The sequence below is a fragment of the Labrus bergylta genome, chromosome 9 (assembly GCF_963930695.1).
Source record: "Labrus bergylta chromosome 9, fLabBer1.1, whole genome shotgun sequence".
Classification (NCBI taxonomy): domain Eukaryota; kingdom Metazoa; phylum Chordata; class Actinopteri; order Labriformes; family Labridae; genus Labrus; species Labrus bergylta.
The window spans coordinates 16,977,765-17,004,725 of record NC_089203.1 but is presented as its reverse complement, the minus strand read 5'-3'; the positions used below and the strand labels follow the sequence as shown (position 1 = coordinate 17,004,725).

Genomic DNA, 26,961 nt, shown 5'->3' with positions numbered 1-26,961 from the left:
TCTCTGTATCATCTACAACTATCTATTAAAATCGATTGAGGCACTGAAGTGAGAGAGATAGGAGATGGAGAGACAGCTCCTCTTCTTCTCTTTCTCTAATTCGTACAAGAGAGTCAGGTCTATCCAAAGAGACAAACTGACCTCCACTGTTTGTTGAATCCTGGGGCTCAGTGATGTCTTGTTCACACAGTATGAGTTTTAAACGACACCAAAGATCAAACTGATGAATAGCAAGTTGCTGTTCCAGTTATCCTCAGTTATAGAACTCCATCATTAGTCTTATATTTCAGAATTGAGTAACTCTTTAGAATAATAATAAGCTATCTCCAGTAAATGAAGTATATCCTACCAATTAATATCTGTTTTTTTAAGGCATGGTCTAATTGCCCTCTTTTCCAAAATCACTTTATATGAACTACATCTCCACATTTACACTCATGCTATTTTATTTCAGTTTCCATAATCTGAATGGGAAATTCATGTAGGATATATTTTGACTGAGAATACACTATGTAAAAAGCTATTCAATTTTACCCTCATATTAATAATATTAGCATATTAGGCTAATAAAGCATTAAAGGTTGTGTCATTGGCATGTCCACTATACTTCTTGCAAACAATCTTACAGTGCTATGTTTCACATTTTAATGCAACGAAAGCCATATTACTCAATTAGCAGAAAAAAATATGGTTATTAAGCATCTGAAATCCTAATTGGCCACTCACTTCTGATGGTCTGATGAAAAGAAAGAGTGAGTGACAACATGAGATGATGGTTTTAAACACAATAAAGTCAAACCAAGTGTTTGCAATCAGGCGACCCCACTCTGACATAACTGGTTATAGGTGTGGCAGGGATTAACAACATTCGAAGTTTAAGCAGGGAACAGCTTGTGTTAAATATTAGTCAAACTACCAGTATAGAAAAAAGTGTTTTCTACTTTTTAATCACCGTGATACTATTGCACTGTTAATTCACTGAAAGGAGGGGTGATTAATCATGAAAATATCGGTGAGCTCAGTGGCCTCAGTAAAGCAATTACCTCTGCCATGATGATTAAAAAAAAGTATGAAATATATTGATGTCTTCTATTGTATATGATTTCTAATGCTTTATTGAAACTCTTATATTAAAGCTCACTGCTACTTTAATTATGTCACTTCTGCCTGTCTGGCTTTTTTTTTTCTCCTGGTGTCACCATGACACTTTCCTCGTGTGTCCTCCCACACACAGATGGACTCACACACATACATTCAAACACACACACACACTTCTTGACACCCTATGTTTAAAACCCATGATCTCACATAGGATTTCACCAAAAAAAGTGCTAGCTTAAGATGATATTACATGAAGTTATGAAGTTCAATACACCTTTAATGATTTATTTCACAAAACTTTTAAGTAATTTTTTTTTAACTGAAAATATTAACAAATATATTTACCCTATATGTGTGTGTGTGTGTGTGTGTGTGTGTGTGTGTGTATATATATATATATATATATATATATAAACACAGTTTTCTCAAGTTTAATATGTAAATTAATGAACACTTACACTGTCCACAGTAAGTATTTTTTTGGCTATGATGTTGTTGTCTGTTGTTGAATGTGTTGCTTTGCGAGCAACAGTTGCAGACGCAGGTGTTGTGTAGACACAGATATTTACCAGTCTAGCATGAATGTTCAAACATTGCATGAACCTGCGGCTATCAGTTAACAGATGAGTGATCACACGATACTGTTACCATAGGAACACAATCTGACTCCACACAGTGTTTTTCCTCACCTACTGCCACATCCATCTGTTTACCATTTTGTGTTGCTGATCTAATGACAGATTCTACCAGGTCGGGAGACAACAAACACCCACTTCACTCATACCTGCAACCTCTGAATGCACAAGCATTTGGACCTGCTATTGCTCATTGATGGTCAGGCTGTACGGAGACACAGACTGGCATTCATAAGAAGAAGAAAGAGCCAGAGAGAAAAAGTTTAAAGTTTTAAACAGAAAAGTTTTAGAATATAAGGCTGTACAGAGACTCTGTCTAAGATCTGGCAACACAGCTTGTTTCTTTTCACTCAAACTCTTTCAAAAAGTTCACGGACAGTGCCAGGCTTTCAGCAAAGTAAACAGATAATTACTGTATATTTTTTATTGGGCATAGATGGAGAATATTCAAGTTGCTACAAGACTTCTATTGTTACAGCATCACTGTCTGTTCCCTCAATCATTCCACCTGAAACTAATTAGCAAATACAAATTCTATTGTGGTGTAGGGTAATAGGGGTCAAATATTCCCATTAGACAGACAGACAGACAGACGGACAGACAGACAGAGATTCAAAACATAAATTCACACATCTACTCAAATTTAAACCCCTCCCACATCTGAAAGAGAGGAAGTCTGTAACGATAACAATCCATCCTTTTTTCTGCTGCTTTCCTGGAGATTGCATTTCTCCTCCAAAATCTCTCCATCCATCTACTGAAATCCTATTTTCATGACAAACAATAAGACACACACACTCACTCCGTCACTGCTCCCTGAAACTGTCAAAAAACAGACGGGGAGGGGTTGATGGGAACGGAGGGGAGGGGAAGGAAATAACTTGAGTAAGGGGAGGTGTGACAGGAAAAGAAATGGAATGACCGTGAATCTCCAGAGAATTTGAGGGATTACCTGTGAAAGTGCTTGTGTGTGTGTGTTTGTGTGTGTGTAGTCTTTATAGTGTGTTCCTGACGCAATCCTGTGAACCTGAAAATGGCTAAAATATAGATAGCCTTCTCTCTGTGTGCACATTCATCCTGTTGTAATACTATCCTGCCTTTCCACCTGTACTTATCCATCCACCCATCTACATCTACACAGATTGTCAGAAAAAAGGAAAGGAGGGATGTTTGACCTGCCCAGCTGTAACTTTTACTGTATCTTTATAGACTTATGAACACATGAAGTGGACAAAGAAAGACTAACAATAGCTAACAACCTTAATGACATGTAATTTGAACTGAATTGAAAGATATTGTCTGTGTAGTCATACGGATGATAAATGAAAAAGTTAGCTAGCTATAAACAAACAATAATTATTTTAAGAACAGACTGAGCTTCAGTACTCACCAGCATTATCAGTCCTATGTGATGCTTTGCTGAGCTCCTGACCGGGCAAACAGGGACACAGCCCATCACATTTTATTGAGATGGACTTCCCAGACAGGCAGCTCTGAAACTCCAACTTGCACTGTAAAAAAAAAAAAAAACACACACATAAAAACCTGAGTAAAAGACAGACACAACTGATTATACATTTTAAGATCCATTCACTCATCACTGTTAGTTACAGCTCTGTATTAACCTCAGGTGCTTGTGAAGGTGCACTCTAAACAAGAGAGAAATTGAACAAATCAATCAATGTCATCAGGGTTCTCTCTGCCTGGGCTTGCAGACAAATTTATAGAAAAAAGAGTAGCATATGAAAATCATGTTTGGATGAAAAGGGGGCAACCTGGAGGGAGAGTCGAGGTGAAAATACAGCCACTTTAATGGTTATTTCATATCTCACTCCACCAAACTAGAAAGTGGACCACAGTTTACAAGGCGTGAGCTATTGCATTTAATCTCTCAAGAAAGCTGTCCGCTGCACAGATTACAGCCGTTTTAATGTGAGTCAGTTTTCCTTTATTAAAGTGCATTACTGAATCACTTTAATGCCATTTTCATAAAACTATAGCACAGATTAGGAAGAGTCATGACTCCTGCAGACCAAATTCAAAACTTTTAACGTGAACTTTCTTTGTTGGGCTGATTAAGGGAAAAAATTTGCTGAGACAGGATCGGCCATTTATCTTCGATGAACAGACACGTCCATTAGGAATCCATCTAGACATGCCATTAGACGCAGAGATGCCTACTGACATTGTGTTATTCACTGAAGTACAAACCCTAATGCAATGCAAAAGCAAGATGGACGACTTCGGAATGTGATTTAACTGTATAAATCTAATTTCAGGTAAGTGAGGGGTAAGAAAATGTTTGGACTAGTTGGAGGAAAAAATCCAATTACAAGATCCCACCAAGAGGAATAATGAAAACTGAAATGAGTTATGTAAAGTGTGTTTGTGAGTCAAAGACAGAGTTTTGTCAGAGCAGGACCATGACTGTGCATAAACATCTATGCACATATCATGACACACACAGACTTAGCTTTATCCTGCCAGCACTTTCATTTCCCATGTTCAAATCCATCATTTCCTCCCTGTCACCTCTGTGAAAGTGCTGCTAATGTTGCTTAATGAAATTTGTTGACAAAGGAACAGTGCTCAGTCCTGCGCTTGACATATTAAATTAGCTGTCTGCAGAGGGAGATGGAGAGAGGAGAGAGAGAGAGAGAGCCCAGGCTATGGATGACCTCCCCCAGTCACTGTCAGCACACAGCGAGGCCCCATGAATCTTTATGTTTGTCTCTCTCCAGGGGTTAATGTGGTTTTGATGAAACAGTGTTTTAACACCTGACTCGGTGGAGTAAAAATAGAGGAGAGGATAGGGTGGGAGAGGACAGGGGGAGCAGAAGAGAATAGAGGAGAGGGGAGGAAAGAGAGAAAGGACGATTTAAGAGAAGGAAAGTAATGGACTTAACTTAGTGGGCTGAGGCCTCTCTGGAGATAAGAGCTCTGTCCTCTTAATAGGATATTGAGTGTGTGTGTGTGTTTGAGTGTGTGTGCGGTTACGATGAGGGAGGCATGTAATGTAATAATAAAACATGAATAAGCTCAGGACCAGCAGCTCACTGGTGAGCAGAGTTTAAGTTGGGCCACTGGGACCCATCACTTCACCAGCTAACTGAACCCCTCCACTTAAATTACCGCAGAGAGCAGTGGTATCCCCTCTCCTGATTTTCCCTCCTTTTGTTCCTCCATTTGTTCTTCATTTTACACTTTTCCCTCCACAGCCCAGCTTTAGGCAGCTAGGGTTATAAGCTATTAAGAAAATCTATGTTCTGAGTCTGACCTCCCCTGATACAACGCCCTTTAACTCAGAATCTAAGGTTGTTTCATACTTCTTGGTTGAAAGCTTAACCCTGTATTTAAACTGTAAACAACACAATCCCAAAATAAGTGGAAGTTCATATATTTTCCAGCAGAGCAGAGCAAAGCTAAGAAAGCACTGCTTATGTGTGGGGGAAAAAACAAGCTATCCAGCAAAGACAGCATGACTGCATTTGAACGTTTCCTCTCAAAGGTTTGCTTTTATTGATTTTGTCTCCTCAGACACTCCTAAGAGTGTAAGGGTGAGTTAAAGGAACGTTCCTGACTGTAACACTGCAATTAACAAATAACAGTGACAACAGAGGGCAGGTGTCCTGAAAGCTCCTTGCTCACAGTACTTTACCGATATGTCTTTCACAAACACACACAGACCCAGAGACACTTCTGATATGGTCTCATTGTATGAGCTATATTGGATTGTGCTTCGCTCCTTGACGGCTAAAAACATAGGAATGATATGAACATGGATGTTTATGACAATGAACAGTCTATGAAACCAAGGACGGACTGCAGGTGTGGCTCAGTCGGTCATCTCTCCACGGAAAGGTCAAGGGCTCTATCCCCCATCTCCTTCAGCCACATGTTGAGGGATCCTTGGGCAAGACACTTAACCCCAAATTGCTCCTCCTGCTGCGTCCTCGTCGTTTGAATGTGTATGAATGGGATTAGTTAAAATACGTGTGAATGTGGTGTCAATGGGTAAATGTGACAATTAGTAAACGTGACCTGCGGTGTAAAAAGCTCTTTGAGTCGTCAGAAGACCAGAAAAGCGGTATAAAATCACAAGCCAATTTACCATTTACCCATTTCCTTAACTCCTCTGCTCATTTCCCCTTGACTCGACACAAAGGTTAGATCTTGCTTTTCCTTTCTCCTCTATCATGACATTATGACTTTGCGGCTGTCTGTAATTTAATGTAGCTGAGAATGAGCTGAGTCAAAGATTTAAGAGGCTAGAAATAGGATACATCAAGATGAGAATATGGAGTTGGGAGTACATATCCAGAAATTATTTTTAGCTGCCGGAAAGACCCCTGATTGGTAAACCCTATTCTCAATCATGTAGGCAGAGATAAAGCAGACGAAGCAGACAAGTGAAAATGTGAAAAGGGATGAGAATAAAGAAAATCATCCAACTTGACAAAAAGAGAAGTAAGACATAAATTAATATACAAGCAACACAAACTCATACATCAAAACAACTCTAAAGGTCTTTTCTTTGTCCTGCAGCAATCCTGTCCCTGCTTGCATCGCTGCAAACAAACTGAATAACTGCTGAATGTTGAAAGGTCACAGAAAAAGAAAAGGGGTACTTTGTTATAGAAAGTATAGAGAAAGATAGAAAGAAGAGCCTTAAATCAAAAGAGAGCTACATGGAAAAGTCATGTCTCACCTTGGAGGAATAGGTGTGGCCGTCAGATCCACACACAGGACTTGACTGGATTGCTGAGCAGAGCCTACATTTCCCATGAGTAACAGCTTCAATTCTGTGCTTATGGCTTGCACTACCTTTCCTGGGTTTCACACTGAAAGAGACAGAGGGAAGGGTCAAATCTCTTTTGGGGGGGATTTCTGGTCGTCAGGGTCAGAAGCAGAAGAAGTGTGAATCCTGATTGTTTTTTTCAGCTTCCTTAACATCAAGTGTATTTATGTTTGATCCAAATCTCGCTTCAAATTCTCTTTACTATACACCCTTTACCTCCTGATCCATCGAGCAGAGAGCCAGAACGTCTATACGGAGAAACTGGAGGAGAAGTGGTTTCATATCATTTCACAAAGGGGAGATGCCAAAACACCCAAACCTGTGACTGGGGATGAAATCTGCATATTTGTTTGTGTGCAAATATATATTCAGTCTGCTCAATGTGTTATTGAAACATAATCATAAAAACACACATTTCTGCCTTCATAAACAACAGTGGACTATACTTCTTACACCCGCCAACTGCTGTTTTTATAAAGTAAAAAAAAACACATGAAGGGTATTTTTATGTTTTTATTTCATTTAAAAATATATACTGTAAAGATATTATTTCCTTCTTTTTCTTTAATTGGCAAGAGGTGTTCAGAATCTCCACGTGATGTTTTTGTATCAAAGAGTGGACCATAAAGTGTAAAACTGACTGTAGTAAATAAAACTGAAAATGTACAAAGACTCTCTCTTAACTATTTGACAAACATCTCCAATGACTAAGAGATATGCTGTGATACTCTAGAAAATTAAGCAGCTACCTTTACTCAAAATAAAGATCTCAGATTACTATTCATTACTTATTTTTCTTTTTTGTTTCTGAGAAAAACATCGACAGGATTTTTTAGAAGTACAAAGACAGCATCATGTTGTACTGTCTGCAAAAATTTAATAAAAAGATTTGGAAAAAAATAAGAAGTACAAAGGCAAGAGTAATCAGAGGATATGTTTTCATCTGAAAACGGAGTCACTCCGTGTGCTTGTTAAAATAGTTCTATGGCGTTGTATGAAACTGAACAGAAAATAAATCCAGGTGGTTTAAAAGCGTTCCAGTCAACAACAAAGCCCCAACCAGTGCCCTGACTAAATAAACAAACGACACTGATAAATAAAACAGTTCCTTCAGATTGTATATTAAAGTATATTTTGGCACAATGAAACCTGCTTCAGTTGTTTCCTTTAATCTATCCCCTATCCATTCTCCTCCTTTCTTTGTTAAGAACTCTGCATAAATTCAGTGGAGCAGAAAAATGTGCTGAAGTTATTAGTGTGATTTAAAGGGCCAGGTGTGCTTTGCCGGGGAATTTGTTGCATGCATGATACATATTTACAGGGAGAAAAACGCTACAAGGAGGAGAGCAGATGATCAATATACAAACTAACCTCAAATAGAAACAAGATAGTTATCTCCTCTACTTAATACAAATGGAATTCAAGGCCCTGTTAAGATATCTCATTCTAATATAACCTGGAAAGCCTCTGTTGTGATGGAGAAAGACAGATTCACACAACGCAATCACATTTATTTTAATGTATACATTCCTTGTGTCTAATGACCTATGACTCAATTTCAGCAAAAAGTTCATGAGAATGAGGAATCATGCTCTTGACAACATGATTCAATGTTGTTTATTTCTCAACAACTTTTTTCAAACATCTTGAGAACAAGCTCTGAGTTTGACCTCTAAAGGGCAATTCATCTCTGTGATGCTAATTTCTGTAACTGAATTAACTTGCAGATAAAATAATATCATGGTCCAAAGCTTCTGTGAGTGATACTGTATGGCAAATACAGATTTCAAGTGAATCGTTTATCCAAATTATGCAGCAAATAGGACCTGGAACTAATAACAATACTTCAAAGCAAGTATCTCAGGAGCTAATGACTTGAGGAAATCAATTAAACCCAAGACAGACAAAATAAATTCTTCCTTTTTTGGAAGTCTTTGCAGGGGCGAAATGCTTCTTCAAGTGAAAAATTAAAAAACCTTTAAATTGGCAACAAAACAAGGTTGAAAAGACAAACAAATTGGGTGCTGACAAAATCAAAAGAGCAAACAGATATTGGTATTTAAATTAATTGATGTCGAGAATACTTGTCTGTACATCTGTCACTGAAGCAGATTTGATTTGTACACGCTGCTAAATCACAACACGTTGCTTTGATTCATTTTTCTGCTGGGTGTAATATGTCTAGATTTAAAAAAAAAGGAAGATGTCTTGCAGTAAAACAACTTCACCTAGATTTTTCTGAAGTTCTTTAGTAAATAAAACTGATACTGAAATAATCATACTGGTGTGATGAACCTTTTTTAAACACTTAAAAGTCTCACTTTATATGTTTTTAATAATCACTTTAAATGTTGACTTTAGCTTATGTATGATTGCTGCTAATGAACATAACACAGTCTTCTTGCTGGGTGGCGTTTAGCCCAGTCCCTTTTCCTTCTAATGTCATCACGTCGGACATGATGATTGGTCAGGTACCAAAGTCTGTCATGTCTGTCAGTCAAATCATGGCACAAATTTATGAGTCTGTGATCGCTTATCTGACAAAGTGACTGCCGTAACAGACAAAAAGGTTGTGTGGTCTGACCTCAGAATTATACACATTTCATACAGTCAGATACACGCCTATGGCAGCAGCTACCACACAAGATAACAGCTTGACTATGAGGATGAATATGTGGTGACAGCCCACTCAACATGCTGGGACGCAGCTGACTCTAAGTGAAGTCAACGTGAACAAACCAGAGATGATTAAATGTCCCATTCTTACCTGTGAGTTGGCTGTTTGTGATTGGTGCATATGGCTGTCTGGTAGTCATGGCTAACACACACTTTATGAGGAGGGCATCGCACCTTCAGACAGGGATCTTTGGTGGCATCTGGACCTTCGGGAAGAAATCAGGGATAAGCTTAATATCTCAGTGGAAACATGCAGCACAAGAGAATACTCACAATGTAGTTCTGAATGTTAATGCAACAAAATATCACACTGTTCATTTGGTCCCGCGTTTGTACCTTCTACTAACTAGAGCAGACAGAAAAAATAACGAGTTGGAGCAGAGAGCGAGAAGAAGAATGGTAAAAGGTATGAAGTAAATGTCGAGTTTTCCGCAGTGTGAGCTGCTTAATGAGGACTATTCTCTCTGAGTGTCGACCTCATCTGCTTCCAAATCAATCTCCACAGTGACATTATCGCTGTGGCAGCCAGGCACAGCTGGCTGGTGTCCAGGGTGACAAAGATCAAAGCAGCTCATTGACTCTGAGCATTGTGTCATTTCACACTAGGCTAACAGCACAAACCCACTTTCATTTGACAGATATAAGAAAGGGGAAAAAAACAGGAGGTGGAGGAGGTGAAAAAGACATAGTAGCTGCAAAAGAGAGACACATGGATTTCCCTATCAAGGACCATACTACAATTATGTTTAAGTAACGAAATGAGGAGGTATGTTGGGGATAGATGGAAGCATATGAAAACGGGGATTAAGATGGAGAAGAAAACTTTTAGAGCCATCCAGGATGGATATATATTGAAGGCTGGGTAGGTAGGAACTCAGTGTGGAGGGATTTGTTGGGGAGAAATGTATTGGTCTAAGCTGATTAAGGGTGGCCAAAAAGAGTCCAAAGACTTCAAGCAGGCATTGGGGTGAGAAACAGTTTACAGGCACTGTTAAATATTGTGCTAATGTAGGAGCAATATGCCTGAGATTACTAGTGTCAGAGGGCTTGGAGCTGTACACTGCAGTAGTATATAGTATAACAGGGCTCTGAATATATGCATGAACTATGGAGGACTTTGCAGAAACGCTTGCAAGACCAGAATTGAGTTGCCATTCTTCCCGTTTCAGTGACAAAGAGTGGGTCATGAGGTGTGGCCTTGGTGGCAGAAGATAAACTAATACATCTTCTGTTCCTATAGGCTGAGATAGAAGTATAGATGGAAAGTTTAGATGAAGTGTGTATATCCCAGCAGGTGGGTTTCCCAACAGAGTACAAATTAGAGATTAGGATTTCAGTGCAGCACAGGGGAGCCAGAAGTAGTCAGCAAGTACACGTGAGTTGAGTCAACCAAGGGAGAAGAGTAGCCTGAAAATAGAAAATGTTTGAAGAGGCTAGGAAGGTAACGGGGAGCTGAAAGTGTTTCTCTTATTTTTCCAAGGCTGGAATAAGAATTCAAATATGGGGGTGGGGAAGTTGGTTTGTGGTACGATACATCTTGAAATAACTCCTGCAGTTATATAGGCTAAGAGAGTACATGGAGCAAGGCTGTTTAGGAAACTGTCGTGTGAGGTAAGAAGAGGTAGGATGAGGTTTTCCAGCTGTGTAGTGAGTTGAAATTAAAAGGTTTATGTTTGGCCTTTGTAAATAATATAACAATGAGTAATGTCATTTACCTGCGTTTGTAAAGTGTCTTTAGGTAACATTTGTTATGAATTGGTGCTATGCAAATAAAGATTGATTGAAGGTTGAAATATGTGGGCTATAGTGTACGGGGGCTACAATTCAAATTTGGGTACAACTACAGTTCAGGGCATACTGGTGTAGTCACGCTTGCAGCCTGGGTAGTGCAAAGAACCTGGCCACTGAAGGCATGCTTGAAGATGATCATCAGGCTTGGACTTCCATTTCAGCATGGCAGAGCAGATACCTTTTTGGTAAAGGGAGGATCCTCAAACAGTTGATTTGGAAGAGAGGTTGCTTGACTGTCAGGGTGCCTCGCAGGCAGCAGACCTTGTTTAGTCTGCACCTAGGCTGGTTAGTGTCCATAACAGAAGGCTGAAAGAACGAGCAGGGCTTTGCTTGGTGTAGGAGGGGATGATGATGATGATGATGATGATGATGATGGCTGAGGCCTTGAAGGGGTTGGAAGGGCTGGGATATGTGACTATGATGGAGGAGGAAAGCTATTATGCTACGAACCATGGGAGAGTATTTTTGTTGCTGGACTACTGATGAGAAAATCCAGTTTCATCATCCCTGTGATTGAAGGGGATTGTAGTTAAGTATGGCCGTAGTCTACCTACTACTGTTATGTGAACTCTGCTGCTGAACCTAAGATTCCTTAAGAACTAGTTTCCTTCATTAGTATGACTGGACTGGGGTCAAGGCGACAAGCTCACAAAGGCTGTATCAGTTACGGATGAAAGAAGATGAAAGCCTTCATAATGAACAAAAAACAATAAAAAAAAAGATGAGGCTTGCAAAGTGTGTTCAAAGACGTTGACAGTATTAAACCACATACAGAGAGCACATGTTTTCAACACAGTGATCAAACCTAAATTAATTTGAAATCCCAAGTTAATTAAGACAGAGAACAGAGTGTATAGATCAAAGAATTATGTACCAGACATTAGCATGTGGCTGCTAACATCGTAAAACAAGAATGGCCTTGTCTCCATTAGGGGCCTAATGGGATGTGTTTGAGTCACAGCTGGTGTCTGCCGTGAACATCAACTATTCTGACCTGATCAAACACTGTTCACATGCTGCTTTATCAGTGTTTAATCAGCCAGGAAGTCAGACATAGTAGCTCGTCCCTTTCTTGTGTCAGCGCACAGTATGCCTGTAATCCCCACAACCAACCACAATGAATGAACGCCTGCATTTATCAACTCTTAACATGTGTTGATCTGAACATACTGTTATCTGCTGCCGACAAAAGATATGGGAGATATTTCTTTTTCTCGGAGGTATAACGAGAAACACACAATGAAGATGGTGAAGCTGAGATAATCTCAAGGGAAGAGATTCATAAATACCGTTCACATCTGTCATAACTGAGCAACACGTTTATTTCCCTGAATGTGCAAAACACATACACAGATACAAAGGTACTTGAACAAGCCTGTGTGCCCTCTCATGTTCCCATGAATGCAGAGAGATTAAATGTCAACCTTCCCTCATGATAGCTTTCTGCTCTGCTGTTCCCATTGCCTGCTTATTTGGGCCTGTCCTCACCTCCATCTATCAGTGCTGGTGAAAACCCATCTTATTTCACTTTGCTGCAAAATGACTTTATCACTGCAAGGAAATGAGAGATGAAGGGATCAAGGACAGAATAGAGAGGAAGGATCGGAGGAAAGGGAGGCTCGTATCTGGTTAACAAAAGATTGGGGGACAATTTAAGATCAGTGCGTGACCTCCATTCTGGGACAAATTAGAAATGAAATGCACACATGTGGCACGTCATCCTTTCAGACACCAAACAAAACAAAGAATCATCATGTAGATGATTACAGATAAAACTTTCTCATAAACAGTAAGGCCGTTAATTCGGAGAGACAATGATTCCTTGAACGTGAAATCGTTTTTGCTGATGTGGTATGAATATTTATGGTGTTTATGGGAGGATAGAAGGGAAAGAGGAACATTTGAAAAAAAAAAAGGAGAGGAAAAGAGAGAGCAATGGAGAGGAGAGAAAATTGAGCAGCAGAGAAAGGGAAGAGGAGAGGAGAAAGTGAAATGATGAAGAGGTGGAGGAGGGGGCACGGAAGAGGAGTGAACAGAGGAGTGTAGGGTAAAAGAGTTTTATCCGTCTATTTAAAGCTTGAGTGAGCAGCATTGGCGGTTAAACCAGCCAATCAATTGTAATGCGGGCGCACTGCAGCACTTTCTTGCCACCTCTCTTTCACTTTTCACAATAAGAGTCTCTCGTCTCCTTTAATTCCCCTCTCTTCTTTCTAATCTTTAAAATGACTTTATTCTCATTCATGTGTGTTACAATAATCTCCATGAGCAATATAACTTGACACGCCTTATTGTGTATCCATTCATTCCAAAGTGCCAAGTGAAACTCCCTTCACACTCTACTACACGTTTATACCTTGAAAATGTTATTGATTTTATGTAAATGAAAATGCTTGTCTGCCACTGATAAGACGATGCCAAATGAACAAGTGTAAAGAATCCAAGCCTGTTTGTGTGCGTGATGAAACTATTATGATCCTTCATGAGACACTGCTTTATAGAGAAACTGTAACAGCACAATGCTTTAAAAATGTGCTGATAAAGGGTGAAACAGGAAGAAGCATGTCATAGTCTCAGCGATGTTGCAGCTACAGCTTGTGAACAGTTCTGCACACAGACTCTAACACCAGTTCGTCTAGCCATTGTCCTTGGCCATATGTAAGGCTGACTGAATGACTGAAGACCCCTGGGTGTTGGGTTCACAGTCAGTATGGGTGAGACAGATGGATGGGTTGGCAGAGATGTAGCTGAGGGCAGAGAGTGTAGGAGACAACAGCAGATCATTAACAAGTGAACACAAATGTTCTCTCCAATGTCTAAATTCAATTTGGACACATTTGTACTTCTCTTAGCCTGAAACGAACGCAACAACAAGTCAGTATCAGCATATCTTAAAGCTAAGAGAATGATGTTTTCTATGAACATAATTAATAGACATTATGAAATACTCTACCTGGCAAATTGCAAATAAATTGTTATATTTAACATTATAATGTTAGAGTATAACATGTTTCATTTTGAGAATGGGAAAATGGGAAATCTTGCGGTACACTTTTAGTGAATTTTATAAGAATATTTTCTTTAAAGAAAACTCAAGCAGTGGTTAGAAACCCATTTTTTAAACTATAATCAAAACCCCTAATCCAAAGTGTTATCATTTCCCCTACTCAACACAGACTGTGGATGTAAAGACGGGACTCTTATGTGACCCTTTATACACTTTTATAGCTGCCATCCAACCTACTGACCAGTGGGCAATCAGTCAGTGAAGTGCATTAATGATGTGTTTTATTTGCTTAAAAAAAAATAGGTTTTCTTTTGAAATAGATTGGCTGACTGATGCCAGCAGAGAACATTTAACATTGGGTGAATTTGATCCTGAATTTGTGACACTTTCAGAATTCTGATGCAGCCTCTCTCCGGCAGTGTGATCTCAGAGCACTGATTTTGATCGATGACCACTGATTTTGTCGTGCTTCTCTCACGGTTGTCAGATTTCATCCACTCAGTGTAAAGCCACCGTCGGGGCGAAGACTGTTGAAGGGGACGATGGCAGCAAGTCTTAGTGTTCACAGAGTGTGAGAGCACGAATATGATTGGATGGTGCAAGTTAGATGAGTGAAGAATGAAAGCATGTCTGAACTACACTTACGCTCCATTGATGTTATGCCCAAGGTTCTTTGTATTAACAGTATGTTTTTCGACAGCTGTCATCATGTTTTGATGGAACAGTAAAATGAACATGACCAAGGTTAAGTAAGCCATGTTGTGAGACTTTAACAATCTGACTTTGAGAATCTGTTGACATGGACACCTTGTGGCTGTTGTACATCTCACTGCTGTGCTTGGAAACCTCGGCTGTTGCGGCAGACCCAGCATCAACCCAGCTACCATCTGGTCAGACCTGCTTTTATATACTAGGGAGGGGGATCAATAAACTCCTTGGTTGGTAGCTCAAGCTCAGCCAGCACAGCACGAACATAAAAGAAAATATAATCCCTGCTGAAATCAAAAGTTTGCTGGATCTGGGGGAAAAAAAGAACATGAAGATCAAAGTCATCATATCAAGCTCGGGATACAATGAGCTTATCTACACACATTATGTGTGTTCATGTGTTATGTTTAAGGGATCACAAGTTCTGTGTTTACAAAGGGATGTGTTAAGGATATGAGAAGCCTTATTTTCTTTTTGTTCTTGGGATGTTCTGGCAGCGTTACTATAAACCTTCAAACCATCCTGCCCCTCGCTCTTATCGCTGTTACAGTGCTCTTTTGTGTGCTCACTATGTTCAATTCTCTACTGTTTATAAAACAGGTTTACATATTGACTTCCAAAGACTCCCTTTCTCTATCCACATCTTAGGGCCCGCAGGGAGTCCAAACGCAAACACAGCCAGTGAGAGGAGAACTAGACACACTCTGTATGCATAAAACAATTAAGAGAGACATTACTAGTCTGCTCTTTGCTTCTCTTCTATGAAATAAAACAAGAAAATCTCATTTTTTTCCCACATTAAACGATAGATGTTGATTTGTTTTTGATGCAGCATTATTTTAATTTTAAGTTTTATGTTAGCTTGGAATGAAAATTCTTCTTCATGACATTTAAACTGATTTATACCCTTAACCTGTCAGTCTCAAAATTCCCCAAAATAAAGACGCAAGTAAGAAGTTTATTTTCTCCTTTTTCAGACCTTTTGTTTTTAAGTTAGTGAAGAAAAATAGTTGTGTGACGTGTAAGGTCAAAATACTCAAAACTATTTGATACTTTCCGACAATGCGCTTTAAAATTTTTGTTACTCTCACGGTTGATAGTATGGAAGAAATACTGAACATTATGAAAAACTTCAGATACATAGTCTTACTTTTTCCCACAAGGGAAAGTGAGAGAGCAGCGGCTTTAGAGACAGAGAGGAAGCTTAAATAACCCCCTTGTTTCAATGGAGACTCTCAGTATAATATAATGGATATTGTAGGAAAATGTCAGCGTGCAATACTTTTCAATACACAAGGTTGTGGATTTCCTCCTACAGTCAATGAATCACTGTTAACTGCGTTAGTGTCACTGTTAGTGCATCGTTGCACTATTATTCATTAAGACAAGTGTGTAAAAGTGTGCTCTAAAAACTTCCTGGAAGATCCAACTCTGAACATATCTCCTGGCCATTTAATTGCTACAACACTTTAAAGTTCATTCCTGCCAGGAAAGTGCTTTACACTGGAAGCTGTTACATTTTATTATAGTTAAAGTTGACAGCAAATTGCCCTTCTCACCCACTTTTTGTCTCCTCCTAGTTTTTCTCTCTCTTTCCTCAACCTTAATGCTCCTTGAGAGACAGGGACGAGAAGGGTAAGATAAAACACTCTTCCTGTGTCCTCTAATGCTGGACGGAGGCCAGAATAGAGAGCAGTGATTGGATAATAAAGATAGTCAGAGTCCAATAGCAGAGGCCATGTCGCCAACAAGCCCTGTCAGACTGCAGAGGGTGACCTTAAATTAATTGCTGCTGCTGAGCCGGACACGGGTCAACGGGGTGTTTTGTAATCTCTGAGTATGTGTGTGTGTGTGTGTGTGTGCGTGCATTCTTTATTGACATCCTGCTCCATTGCTCTCCATTGTTTACTCTCCGCAAGTACTGTTTCTCATGGCAAATAAACAAGTTTGATAAAAAAGTAAACACAAGCTTCAACAACTGTTCCCAAAGGACAAATTCTCCACTGTTATTTGAAAAATGAGCATCACTTTCATGCTTTGATAAACTAATTAAAAAGGTGTTTCTTCTCTTCTACCTGGGGGGGGGGGGGCTACGGAGAAAAAACAAGAGATGAGGCGAGAGAAGGCAGGCAAACAGATCAGGAGGAGATAAAAATCTCCATGTCTGTCTGCTTTGTGAAGGCTCCTCAGGGTCTGACTGTTTGGCCTGTGAGAGGCACTGGAGGATGACAGAGAGAAATGATGGAGGGATGAAAGCACAGAGAAGGCCTCTGGGAGGATGCAGAAATAGAGCGGATTCACCATCCATAAAATTAATTATTGAAAACATGGGCAATCACATTATTGTGGATGTAACTGAGGAATGGAGGAGATAAACAGGCTGCTTCAGCTTGAATGTCAGAGAAGAAAGCACAGTGACTTATGGGAGAAAAAAAAAATATCTGAAGAGAGGAGGACTATTGACTATCGCTTATGAACGGAATATTCATCACCGCCACACAATCATTACACACACAGCGGCACATGCACACTCACACTTTAATGTGGAGGGCTGGAAAGAGGATGTTTTGTGATGTGGTTGCTGGCAGTGGAGATTTTTGAAGGGAACGCTATGAAAGCAAACAATCAAATGGTCTTTGAAGGCAGCTTCAAAGCAGAGGAGTGTTTAAGGACTGTATACACAAACAAAGGGACATTTATTTAAGGTGGAAGATACTAATTGTCACGTTCTAAATAAAGTTATATGTAGCCTTTTCAACTTTAAGAGCGTCTTATTATAGTCAAAGAGAATTTAAAAGGAAAACCAAAAAAAAGAAAAAATTAAGGTTTACCAGGTTAGAAAGTCTCCATCATGGCTAACAGGCTCCTCTCATCTCCAGATAATTCAATATCTACAAACAACAGAAGTGTGTGTCTCTAACAGAAGCACAAGATTCCCTTTAGTACCACCGGCTTGCCACTTACTCCAATGTAAGACCATCCATTGAAAAATAAGACACTGAGAGCAACTGCAACGGCTGTCCAACTCCTTGGGAAGTGAGGTGATGAAAAAGCTCTGGGTGGAAGATGGAGGAGATGGACAAGTCAAATAACTTCAGGCTTTGACCCAAAAGACCGAGTCGAGTTTAACCAAAAGTCAACAACGAGTTATTCTTTTGAATATTTTTCCTGACCCTAAACAAAGTGTCTTTTGAACCGACCACATGTTAGACAAGAAGAAAACCGGTTCTAAAGTGTACCGTGTATGTTTCCATGAGAGAGTATGGTTATTTGTTTAAAAGGATCCCCATTAGTTGCTACCATGACAACAACTGGTCCTCCTGGGTTCAACTTGACAAAGTAACTGTATTTGACTATGATGACATCAGATCAGGGTTTGTACTTATCTGAATGTCTTTACCAAAGGTTCACTGAAACAGATCCAATAGTTGTAAGGACATTTTACTCACAAGCACAAATTCCAATCCACTGTGGGTAATGGTGCCAGCAAGATCATATTTCATAGTACACACAAGAACGATCCACCTACATGTATGGATTCCTATGTATGCACATTTGTGCTAGAGTGAGTGAACAAAAAAAATACAGAAAGAGATCGATGGATTACTCTTTTCCCCAACAACGACATGAAACTGTTGTTTCCAGGCCGACAGCACGGCTGAAAGCCAACAGCCAGCTATATAAGAGCGACGATATGAATAACTATTTGATCACAAACTACACAGGATATTGTCTGGAATATGTGAATAAAATGTTGGTATTGAGCAGGTAAGGGATGTCATCAACTAGTAAAACTATTTTAAGCGAAGCGACAAATACGATGAAAATAAAAACATAAAAAGCTATAGTGACAAAAGCCAATTGAACTGCATTCCTACTTCAATGAAGTTAATTTGATGTCTTCCTATTATTCAAACTCTTGCTGAAGAGCATCCACATCCATTACAATGAGATAAATGCTCATCATAGTAACTCCAGTCATTCGTTTGTCAATCATTGTATTCCTGAGATTACGTCTTTAATGGATGTAAACTCCTCACAGCACTGTGAACAGCTCTGTCAGTGGACACGGGCATCAGTAGAAAAAAACGTTGCTTTGACTTGGCTGGGATGATAAATTCCTCACAGAACTTTTGTGTCGTTTGGCTCATGGATATGTTGCTGGCTGCTCTCAGCAGAAGTTTCATGGCTAAGGAGAGTTCACTTTATGTGTCCAAAAGCCTGAATAATTAGCTGTTCTCGTTTGCTCCATTCTGGGCTTCCTGTCTGCTTCCATAAGACGTTAACACCAATCACCGGCCTTCGATTAAGTATGCCTCACTACATTAGTGGGTGGACGCATCAAAATCATTCAAATAAAGAAGATTATTTGTAAAGGAAAGCTCTACTGTTGCATAGGTTGGTTTAAAAAAAAAAAAAGAAGAGAAATGTCCAAATGAAATGTACACACAGGTACAGGTTGATGTCTGCTACTGACATACTAGTTGGGGATAGTTGTTGGGATATTTCAGTCAGACCCAAAGTGTTACAATGACACCCTTCTGCCATCCCAAGAAGATGCTTCAGTAAGTACAGTTTCTGAGTGAACATTACGATCAACATTGTAAAACGTCACAGGTTTCTGTTTTGTGATTCAAAATTCTAAAACATTTTCTGATGCCTAAGAAGCTAAAGTTAAAGCGAATGGTTTGCAGGTGAAAGAAATGAAGAGGGGAAGGTGTTATTTTACTCATTCAAGATTTTTTTTTTGCACTTGTACAATGTCAAGTGGTCTCCCCTCTTCAGCTTTAGGGTCACTCTCCTCTTATCAGACCATGCTGCTGTCAGTTTGACCTTTATTCAGAGTTTGACCTTTCAGCAGAGGTCGCAATAAAAGACCACACACAAGATTTACAAGTTGATTTCTCTAGCTTCTGTTTCATTTGACACGGCGTCTTCAACATTCACACGCACACTCACACACTCACACATTATCACAAAACACACACAACCACACACACACAGGAGGATGACAGATCTGGCCTCATGCCTCACCTTCAGTGTCAGACTTAATTAAATGTTTTTACACTGTACAAGACTGAAGCGCTCATTAATCTGAAGCTGAATGGTGTGTGTGTGTGAATGTGTGTGAGCATGAATAAATAGAAGAGGATCAGGACCCTGTATGTCCTCTTCTTCATCTACCCTCCTCCCCCGTTATATCCACTCATAATATTCACCACGTTATTGTTTTCCTACCACAGCACCTGATATGTCAAACAATGCTCCACATTTAAAAGATCATCCTTTAAGCTAAAATCAGGAGAAAGACCAGATTCTGTTCACTTTGTTTAAACCTGCTTTCTGTGAAGCCTGTGTGCTGAATTGAACACATTGTGCCCCCAGCGAGACCACTACACCACCACCACACAGTGACTCACAACACAGAGCGGAGAGACCGGAGAAGAATGGAGGGGGAGACAGCACAGAATGTAACTTAATTCGAAAATCATTCATTTTGCTCCATTTAGAGGGGAAACTGAGTGTGTGCCCATGTTATGTATCACGAGTCAACACCAGTGACTCACTCACATTTCTTGAGCTGCTGGGTTTTGCTTTCACAGCTCATGTTCGCTCTTCCTCAGAGCAAAGGCACCCAATAGAAAACATGTGTTTTAATTTACAGCTATGATCTCCAGCTTTCTAAATATTCATAATATTATTCATCCATTCAACCTTTAGTAAGGCAGCTTAGGACCAGATTTGGGAAGAATGGGGACACGCTGGACAAAAGCACCAACATTTTTCCACATAGTCTCCATCACCATAGCTTTCAATTTTTTTTGGGGGGGGGGGGATGCAGTTCCGAGATGGCGGCCATGTAAAGTTTAGAATTGCCAATATGTCTTCCAAACCAATTAGAAAGTCAACCTTTGTGTCAATACATACATTTTCTGGGTCAAGGAATGCATTAAAATACCACTACATGATTATTTGTGCCAAGATCAAATACATATGTTAATTTTGGCAATGTATGACATAATTTCCCTTGGTTCCTTGGCAGTTGGACATGAATTAATGCATTCCTTGACCCAGAAAATGTATATATTGACACCAAGGTTGACTTTCTAAGTGGCTTGGAAGACACATTGGCACTTAGTGATTTCACATGGCCATCTTGGAACCGCCATCTTGATGAAGCGCCCCCCCCCCCCTCAAAAATTGAAAGCTACGGTGATGGAGACTATGTGGAAAAATGTTGGTGCTTTTGTCCGGCGTGTCCCCATAATTTTGCTAAGCCGCCTGAATATTATTTTTACCTCCAAAATCACTGAGGGCACGCGCTCATTTTCAATGATTGATGACATTTTCAGTTATGTCGAGAGTACAACAACAAAGAATACATGCACACTAACAATAAATACCAATAATGGCAACAACACATTTAAAAACAAAATTAAAAACAGTCAAAGGCAGAGAAAATCATAGTTTGAAATTGACCAATAGAATTAAGTTTGTGAAGTTTGAATGTCTGGTGAAAATTGTTTTATGTGAATGCAGCAGAGAAGCGTTCGCCCTGAGGACTTGGAGCTTCAGGCAATCACTGGAATGTGTTGGGTGTTGACTTAAGGCTGGTTTTAGAAGGAAGTGATATACAGTATGGAGACAAAAATAATAATATACAATATGATTTATTATATATAACATATAATAAGTACGCTATTATTTAAAGGGGCTATATGTAACTTTCAAAAATATTGCGTTTGTAGTGATACCGCATGGCCGTTAGGCAAACTGCACCAGTAACCTGTTGCTCGCTCTCCCTCGCGTGCTCGTCATACGTGCTCGTAGGTACACAAAAGAGCATTATCATCAGCCGCGAAACACTGGATATTTACTGGCATAATGTTTACAGAGGAGGTAAGAGGTCATACACATGTGAAAGTCTGTGAAGGAGTCTGTGTGTCTGTATTCATTCTCCATCCTACAAACGACAGTCTCGGTAGACACTGACTGAGAGCAGGAGTGTGTGATGAGTTTGTACTGTTGACCTCTGTAAGCGGAGCTGAGTGAGGAGGACGTTGAGAACGTGCATAAAATGTCACTTCCTGGAGCTTCCGCGGAAAATACGACCCTGGGAAAAATGTTATACAAGCAACACAGATAGACAGTGAACATCTACTTTTTCACATCAGTTAACCGTTCACTTATCAATGTGCGATAAAAAACGATTTTTACATGTAAAAAGTTACATATAGCCCCTTTAACATAATTAACTAAAAATAACAAAACCGTCATCACCAATCCCAACATCTAGGTTTAAAAAAAAAACCTCAAATGATTTCGGCTAAATCTGAAAACGACACAATATGGCCGTGTCTCTTTCAGGATTTTCAGGCTTTGACACAGTGAGTTACTGAATGTTACCATGCAGCTTTCTCCAATTCAATAACATCAGAACACATGTAATTGGTTTAGTTATTACATAACAAACAGAACACAATCTGCACATCAGTCACATTTCAAATTGCATTAGATTTACCGATTGGTTCCCCAATTAGTTTTCCATTTGCCAAATCTGTTATCATTCATGCAGCAATCTGTAGCCCTTCTCTCAAGCCCTCATTGGCTGTCATGGTAACTTGTTTGTGCTCCACATGTGGACTCTTAAAAGTTGTGCATGGTACATGAGCTTGGTGTTTTTCCCCTTAACATTAACAACACAGTGAGAGGTTGAATAATCCTTCATATAAAGTATGACCAATATTAATATTGTTTTATTTGGCCATATACATTTTTCTACCATGTGAATTATGAGTTATGTATATAAGCTAATTTGTCTATTTACAGTTGGATCAAATAGATTTGAAGTCAATAAACTGTTTCAAATCTGAGCTTTAATGCAAATGAGGGAGTCACTCAGCACAACATTTGACACTGCTGCCATGAATATTTGAAAATGGATTAATAATGTAGTATTGTAAAATATTCCTTTAGATGATGATTCAATGTTTTATGCCCTGCATTCCCAGTCAATCGAGCTAAATGCTACAAAAGAATCCAAATAAATACTGTACTGCACAATATTTATATTCTTATTTCTGATATATATTTAGCAACTACGAAATAAATCAACTAGTCAGAGAAAATAAATATTATTCGTACATAGCATATTAACATATATTCAGTATATTTGAATCTTTTTGTTAAAAAAAAAAAAAGAATCCATTCACATATCTTCAATGCTACATTTTGTATTCTCCAACAAACAACTTTACACTTTTCTTTCACTTAAGCTCATTAAACTCTGCTACACTGCAAACGCAAACACCACAAATGACAAGGTGCTCTAAAAGTGGGAAATCTTTACTTAATTACAATGCAAAATGTCCAAATCCATTAGCAGTCAATCAAAGTTAGACGGCACTAATTGACCATGTTTGCGTACTGAGGCTAACCAACGCCTCATGTTGCTAAAGTGGCTAGCTTTGATCGTCCTGTTCTGGTCAGACATCATGCAGAGAGCTTCATGTTTCTCTTCCATTCCAACATCTCTACATAAAACCTGAGATATGGTGGAAAACTTCATTTACTACACACTACTTCTTTATACCCAGTGTGTTATAGGATCACTGCTGAGGCGCTGGAGACGAGTCAATGTAAAGTAATGCTACAATCAGTCTGAAACAACAATGACCGGCTATTAAGGCATTTTTTCCTCATTAAACCTGGCAGTCTGAAGGAAAAAAATAGATCATGAATAATGTCATCATAGGCCGACAACATCTTGTGTTGAATAATAGTATAATTTAATCGGGATAGTCAGCTGTAGCAACATGAACAGGATGTTTCAAATCATCCAACTTTGGTAACATGTTGTTTAAAGCTTTTTCTTTGATTCATTCAGTAACCTTCCAACCCTAGTTATATTAAATGTTGTCTGAACTCACCTTCCTGTGCTGCCTTTTTAGCTGAGCTGGAGTGAGCTTTAGTTCCCGGGTCTCCGTTTCGGCCAGGTTCAGCCTGTCGCTCTGAAAAAGAAGAACAAAACAAACTCTAAAATAAGTCCAGTTGTTTGATTTCTTGCTAAAAGTGATAGTTCAAGAATATAAGACATATTGTAGTTTGCCTTTGAATAGAAGATTTAAACCATTGTTATTTCTATGAATTTAGGGAGCTGGAATCATAAGCAACAGAGATTAGCTTAACATCAAGACATCAAGTACACCGAATCTGTCCGAAATTCAAAAGTATCTCAACACTACCTTTAAAACTAACAGTACACAAGTTTGCTTTGTTACATCCATCCATAAATATTCTCTACTGCTTCTCAGGTTCAGGGTTGCAGGGGGCTGGAGCCCATCGCAGCTGTCATTTGGTGAGACACAGGGTACACCCTGGACTGGTCACCACTTATAAGTTAAGGCTGACTTATAGAGACAAACATTCTTGCTCACACTCACACCTAGGGGGAATTCAGAGTCACCAATAGTTCTGACGAGCATGTCTTTGGACTGTGGGAGGAAGTGTGACTACCCGGAGAAAACCCACGCATGCACAGGGAGAACATGCAAACTCTGGCTAGGGAGACGAACCAGGAAGTTCTCGATAACCATTAAACATCATCATCTAAAGACAAACTTTTAATGAAAAACCTTGTTTGCCAATGAATAGCTAGCTTAAACATGCTATTGATACCCTAAAACGTCAGGTCGTAGTCCAGGATGTGCTGCTTACTGCAGTTGTACAGATCAAATGAGTCTATCTTGTTTAATAATGCTTTAGAGCTAGTAGTTTTTTTTTTTTACTTCGGAAAAAGTTTGGCCAGCAGCGTTAACCCTGCATCCTGAGCTTAGCTAAATGCATTTTTTTTAATCAACATCCCAAAAACATGTGTTGATACAGACTGAGGCTTTTGTTTCCCTGAATGTCTCTAAAATCCAAAGCCGAGCTTGGAGGTGATACAAAACAACACGATATTTTTTGCATTTGAAAGGAAGAATCATGGCAGCGTCATTCTACCACACAAGCACAAGTAGACTCAGCCAAGGGGGAGCAGAGTAATGCCCCTGTTCATCTAGATACATAAACAATAATCCATCCTCGCTCTAACAAACACACTGCAGAACAACATCCTGTCTGGAAGCAGGCCAGCGAGGCAGAGCCTCAGGGAGCGAGCATAGCAGCCAAACACTGAGGACGTTTGTCACATCTGTCTGTGACATTAACACCCTGAGATGATTAACCCGCAACTCCTCCATCTCCTGTATTTATTGGGGAATAAAGCTTCTGATAAAGGACTGACTGGTGACTGTGTATCATGATGACCAGGAAAAAGTAGAAGAAAAAGTTAGTCCAACTTTGTTATGTTTCAATATGTCCTCTATTCATTATTCTTCCACCCTCTTCTCTTTGCCAGACCTTTCTTCTCCTCATTATTGGAAGATTTTCTTATCTTTAAATTATCCTCTCTGCAGGCGATATCTCTAAAGTGCTCTCCAAAGCCATTGTGTCTGTTTATCTTTGAATCTCCTTCTGCCTCCTTTGAGACTCTTGGATGCCACTTTCACCTGCTGGCATATACTCTGAGGCCTCCTGCTATGATTACAAGCCGTCTGTTCACATACTAGAAGAGTTATTTTTCTTAAATTAAGACAATTTTAGGAGCCTTTATTTGCTACAAAACACAAAAAGGGCAGAATCCTTATCCCATGTGATCTACTGTTGTGTTTATCTCTCCTTGAAAACAGCGTGTTCAGCACCGTCTGCACACTGCAGTCCATTGATTCACAGCTTCATTTTGCTTCGAGCCTGCTCTTGGGTTTTGGCTTTGCTTTTCTAAAGCTGAGGTGTAGGGCAGTAACAATTCACTCGTCTCACAGTGGGACTGTCTGCAGACATTAACCCTTTCCTGACAACTGTTTTCTCTTTCCAAACCTGCTAACTGAAATGTACCTGCTTAGCTGATATAATTAGCTTCATCTGCTCATTAAATTAACAATACCCTCACTGTGGCTGTTTGTATTTGCTTTCTTTTGCATCTCAGCAGGCTCCAGGTATCGTTGATTACCACCTCTGTGTGTGTACGTTTCTGTGTGCGTGTGTGTGTGTGTGTGTTAATTTACTGCATAGGCTTCTATCACTATGTGTGGGTTTCAGCTGATAGTGCCATTTATGTGTTAAGACTTAACGCTGCGAGCACTCACCCCTCTGAAGAAACAAGATAAGAGTTGAGCTGAGGGGTCTTGGATATTGAGTCACTTTTTATGATGTGGCCAACAAGCCATTAAAATCAGAGCGGTAAACAATGTTTAAAGAACAGCCCGGAGAGCCAGCTACAAGACCTTAGCACATTGTCTGCGCTCCAGCTCACACTCCATTTAATGCACAAACCCGAGGTGCTCACTGTTGTTTGTCGTCCTATCTGTCTCCTTTCTTATCAGCTTCTCTCTTTCCGATTCTTTTAGCTGCTCCAGGCGCAGATCAAAGATGGTTATATGAGAATGTATTAAGGAACAGCGACAGAGTTAAAGGAGATTAAAGATGGGCCAATGAGAAATGGGAGCAGACAGACAGCATATCTTCAGAGAGACCCAGGCTCAGTGAGTTAGAGAAATAGCTGATGAAATATATAACAACGACGAGCACTCTGCTGGGAAAACACAATGTCACGTCTAATCAGGCTGATTGGCAATTTGGAAGCTCCAGATTTTTGAGGCTTTGTTTGTGGCTGCTGCTGCCAAACCAGAGTGCATCACAAATGACTTACTTCAGCCAAATCGGTTCCTATAGCAACCACTTATTCACTGTGTAATCTAATTAGGTAGATGGACAGGAGAAGTAAATACCTGAAATGAAAATGATGAATTTAACATGTATTTTCTTCACTCTGACTGTCTGTATTGTGTCCTCTGGTGGTGTCCTGATGCCAGTTTGACTCTGCTCTGCTCCTCTGGACAGCCCGTGATAACCAGGCACTAGCGGCCATTTGTAATCCTCACTTTGACTTCTCTGGATAATACATTGCAATCACAGCCTCAGAAATCTGTTAGGCATCCCCATATACAAGAACCCAGAATGAAACAGCCTGATTCCAGCATCAGCCTGTCAGGCTGACAGTACAGCTGTTATCTTGTGCCAAGGACTCTTTCTGGAGCTTTAAGGCCTTTTCAGGGCAACTCTCCAACCATTACAGATGGGACTGAGCAGATAACAATGCAAAAGAAACCAGTTTCATATCAAATTCAAACATTGACGGAGGCAGACAC

The 26,961-nt window shown here is 39.7% G+C and overlaps 1 protein-coding gene across 2 annotated transcripts in view; it reads right to left on the bottom strand.

The window, feature by feature from the left end:
* The window catches only part of spock1 (SPARC (osteonectin), cwcv and kazal like domains proteoglycan 1), a 99,738-nt gene that overhangs the window by 15,080 nt on the left and 57,697 nt on the right, over positions 1–26,961 (bottom strand). For both annotated transcript variants that reach the window (XM_065958769.1, XM_020642636.3), the window contains exons 4-7: positions 23,644–23,724; positions 9,302–9,416; positions 6,445–6,577; positions 3,127–3,247 (exon numbers count right to left, since the gene is read on the bottom strand). In XM_065958769.1, coding sequence (XP_065814841.1) covers positions 3,127–3,247; positions 6,445–6,577; positions 9,302–9,416; positions 23,644–23,724 — 450 coding nt within the window. The remainder of the gene's footprint in view (positions 1–3,126; positions 3,248–6,444; positions 6,578–9,301; positions 9,417–23,643; positions 23,725–26,961) is intronic.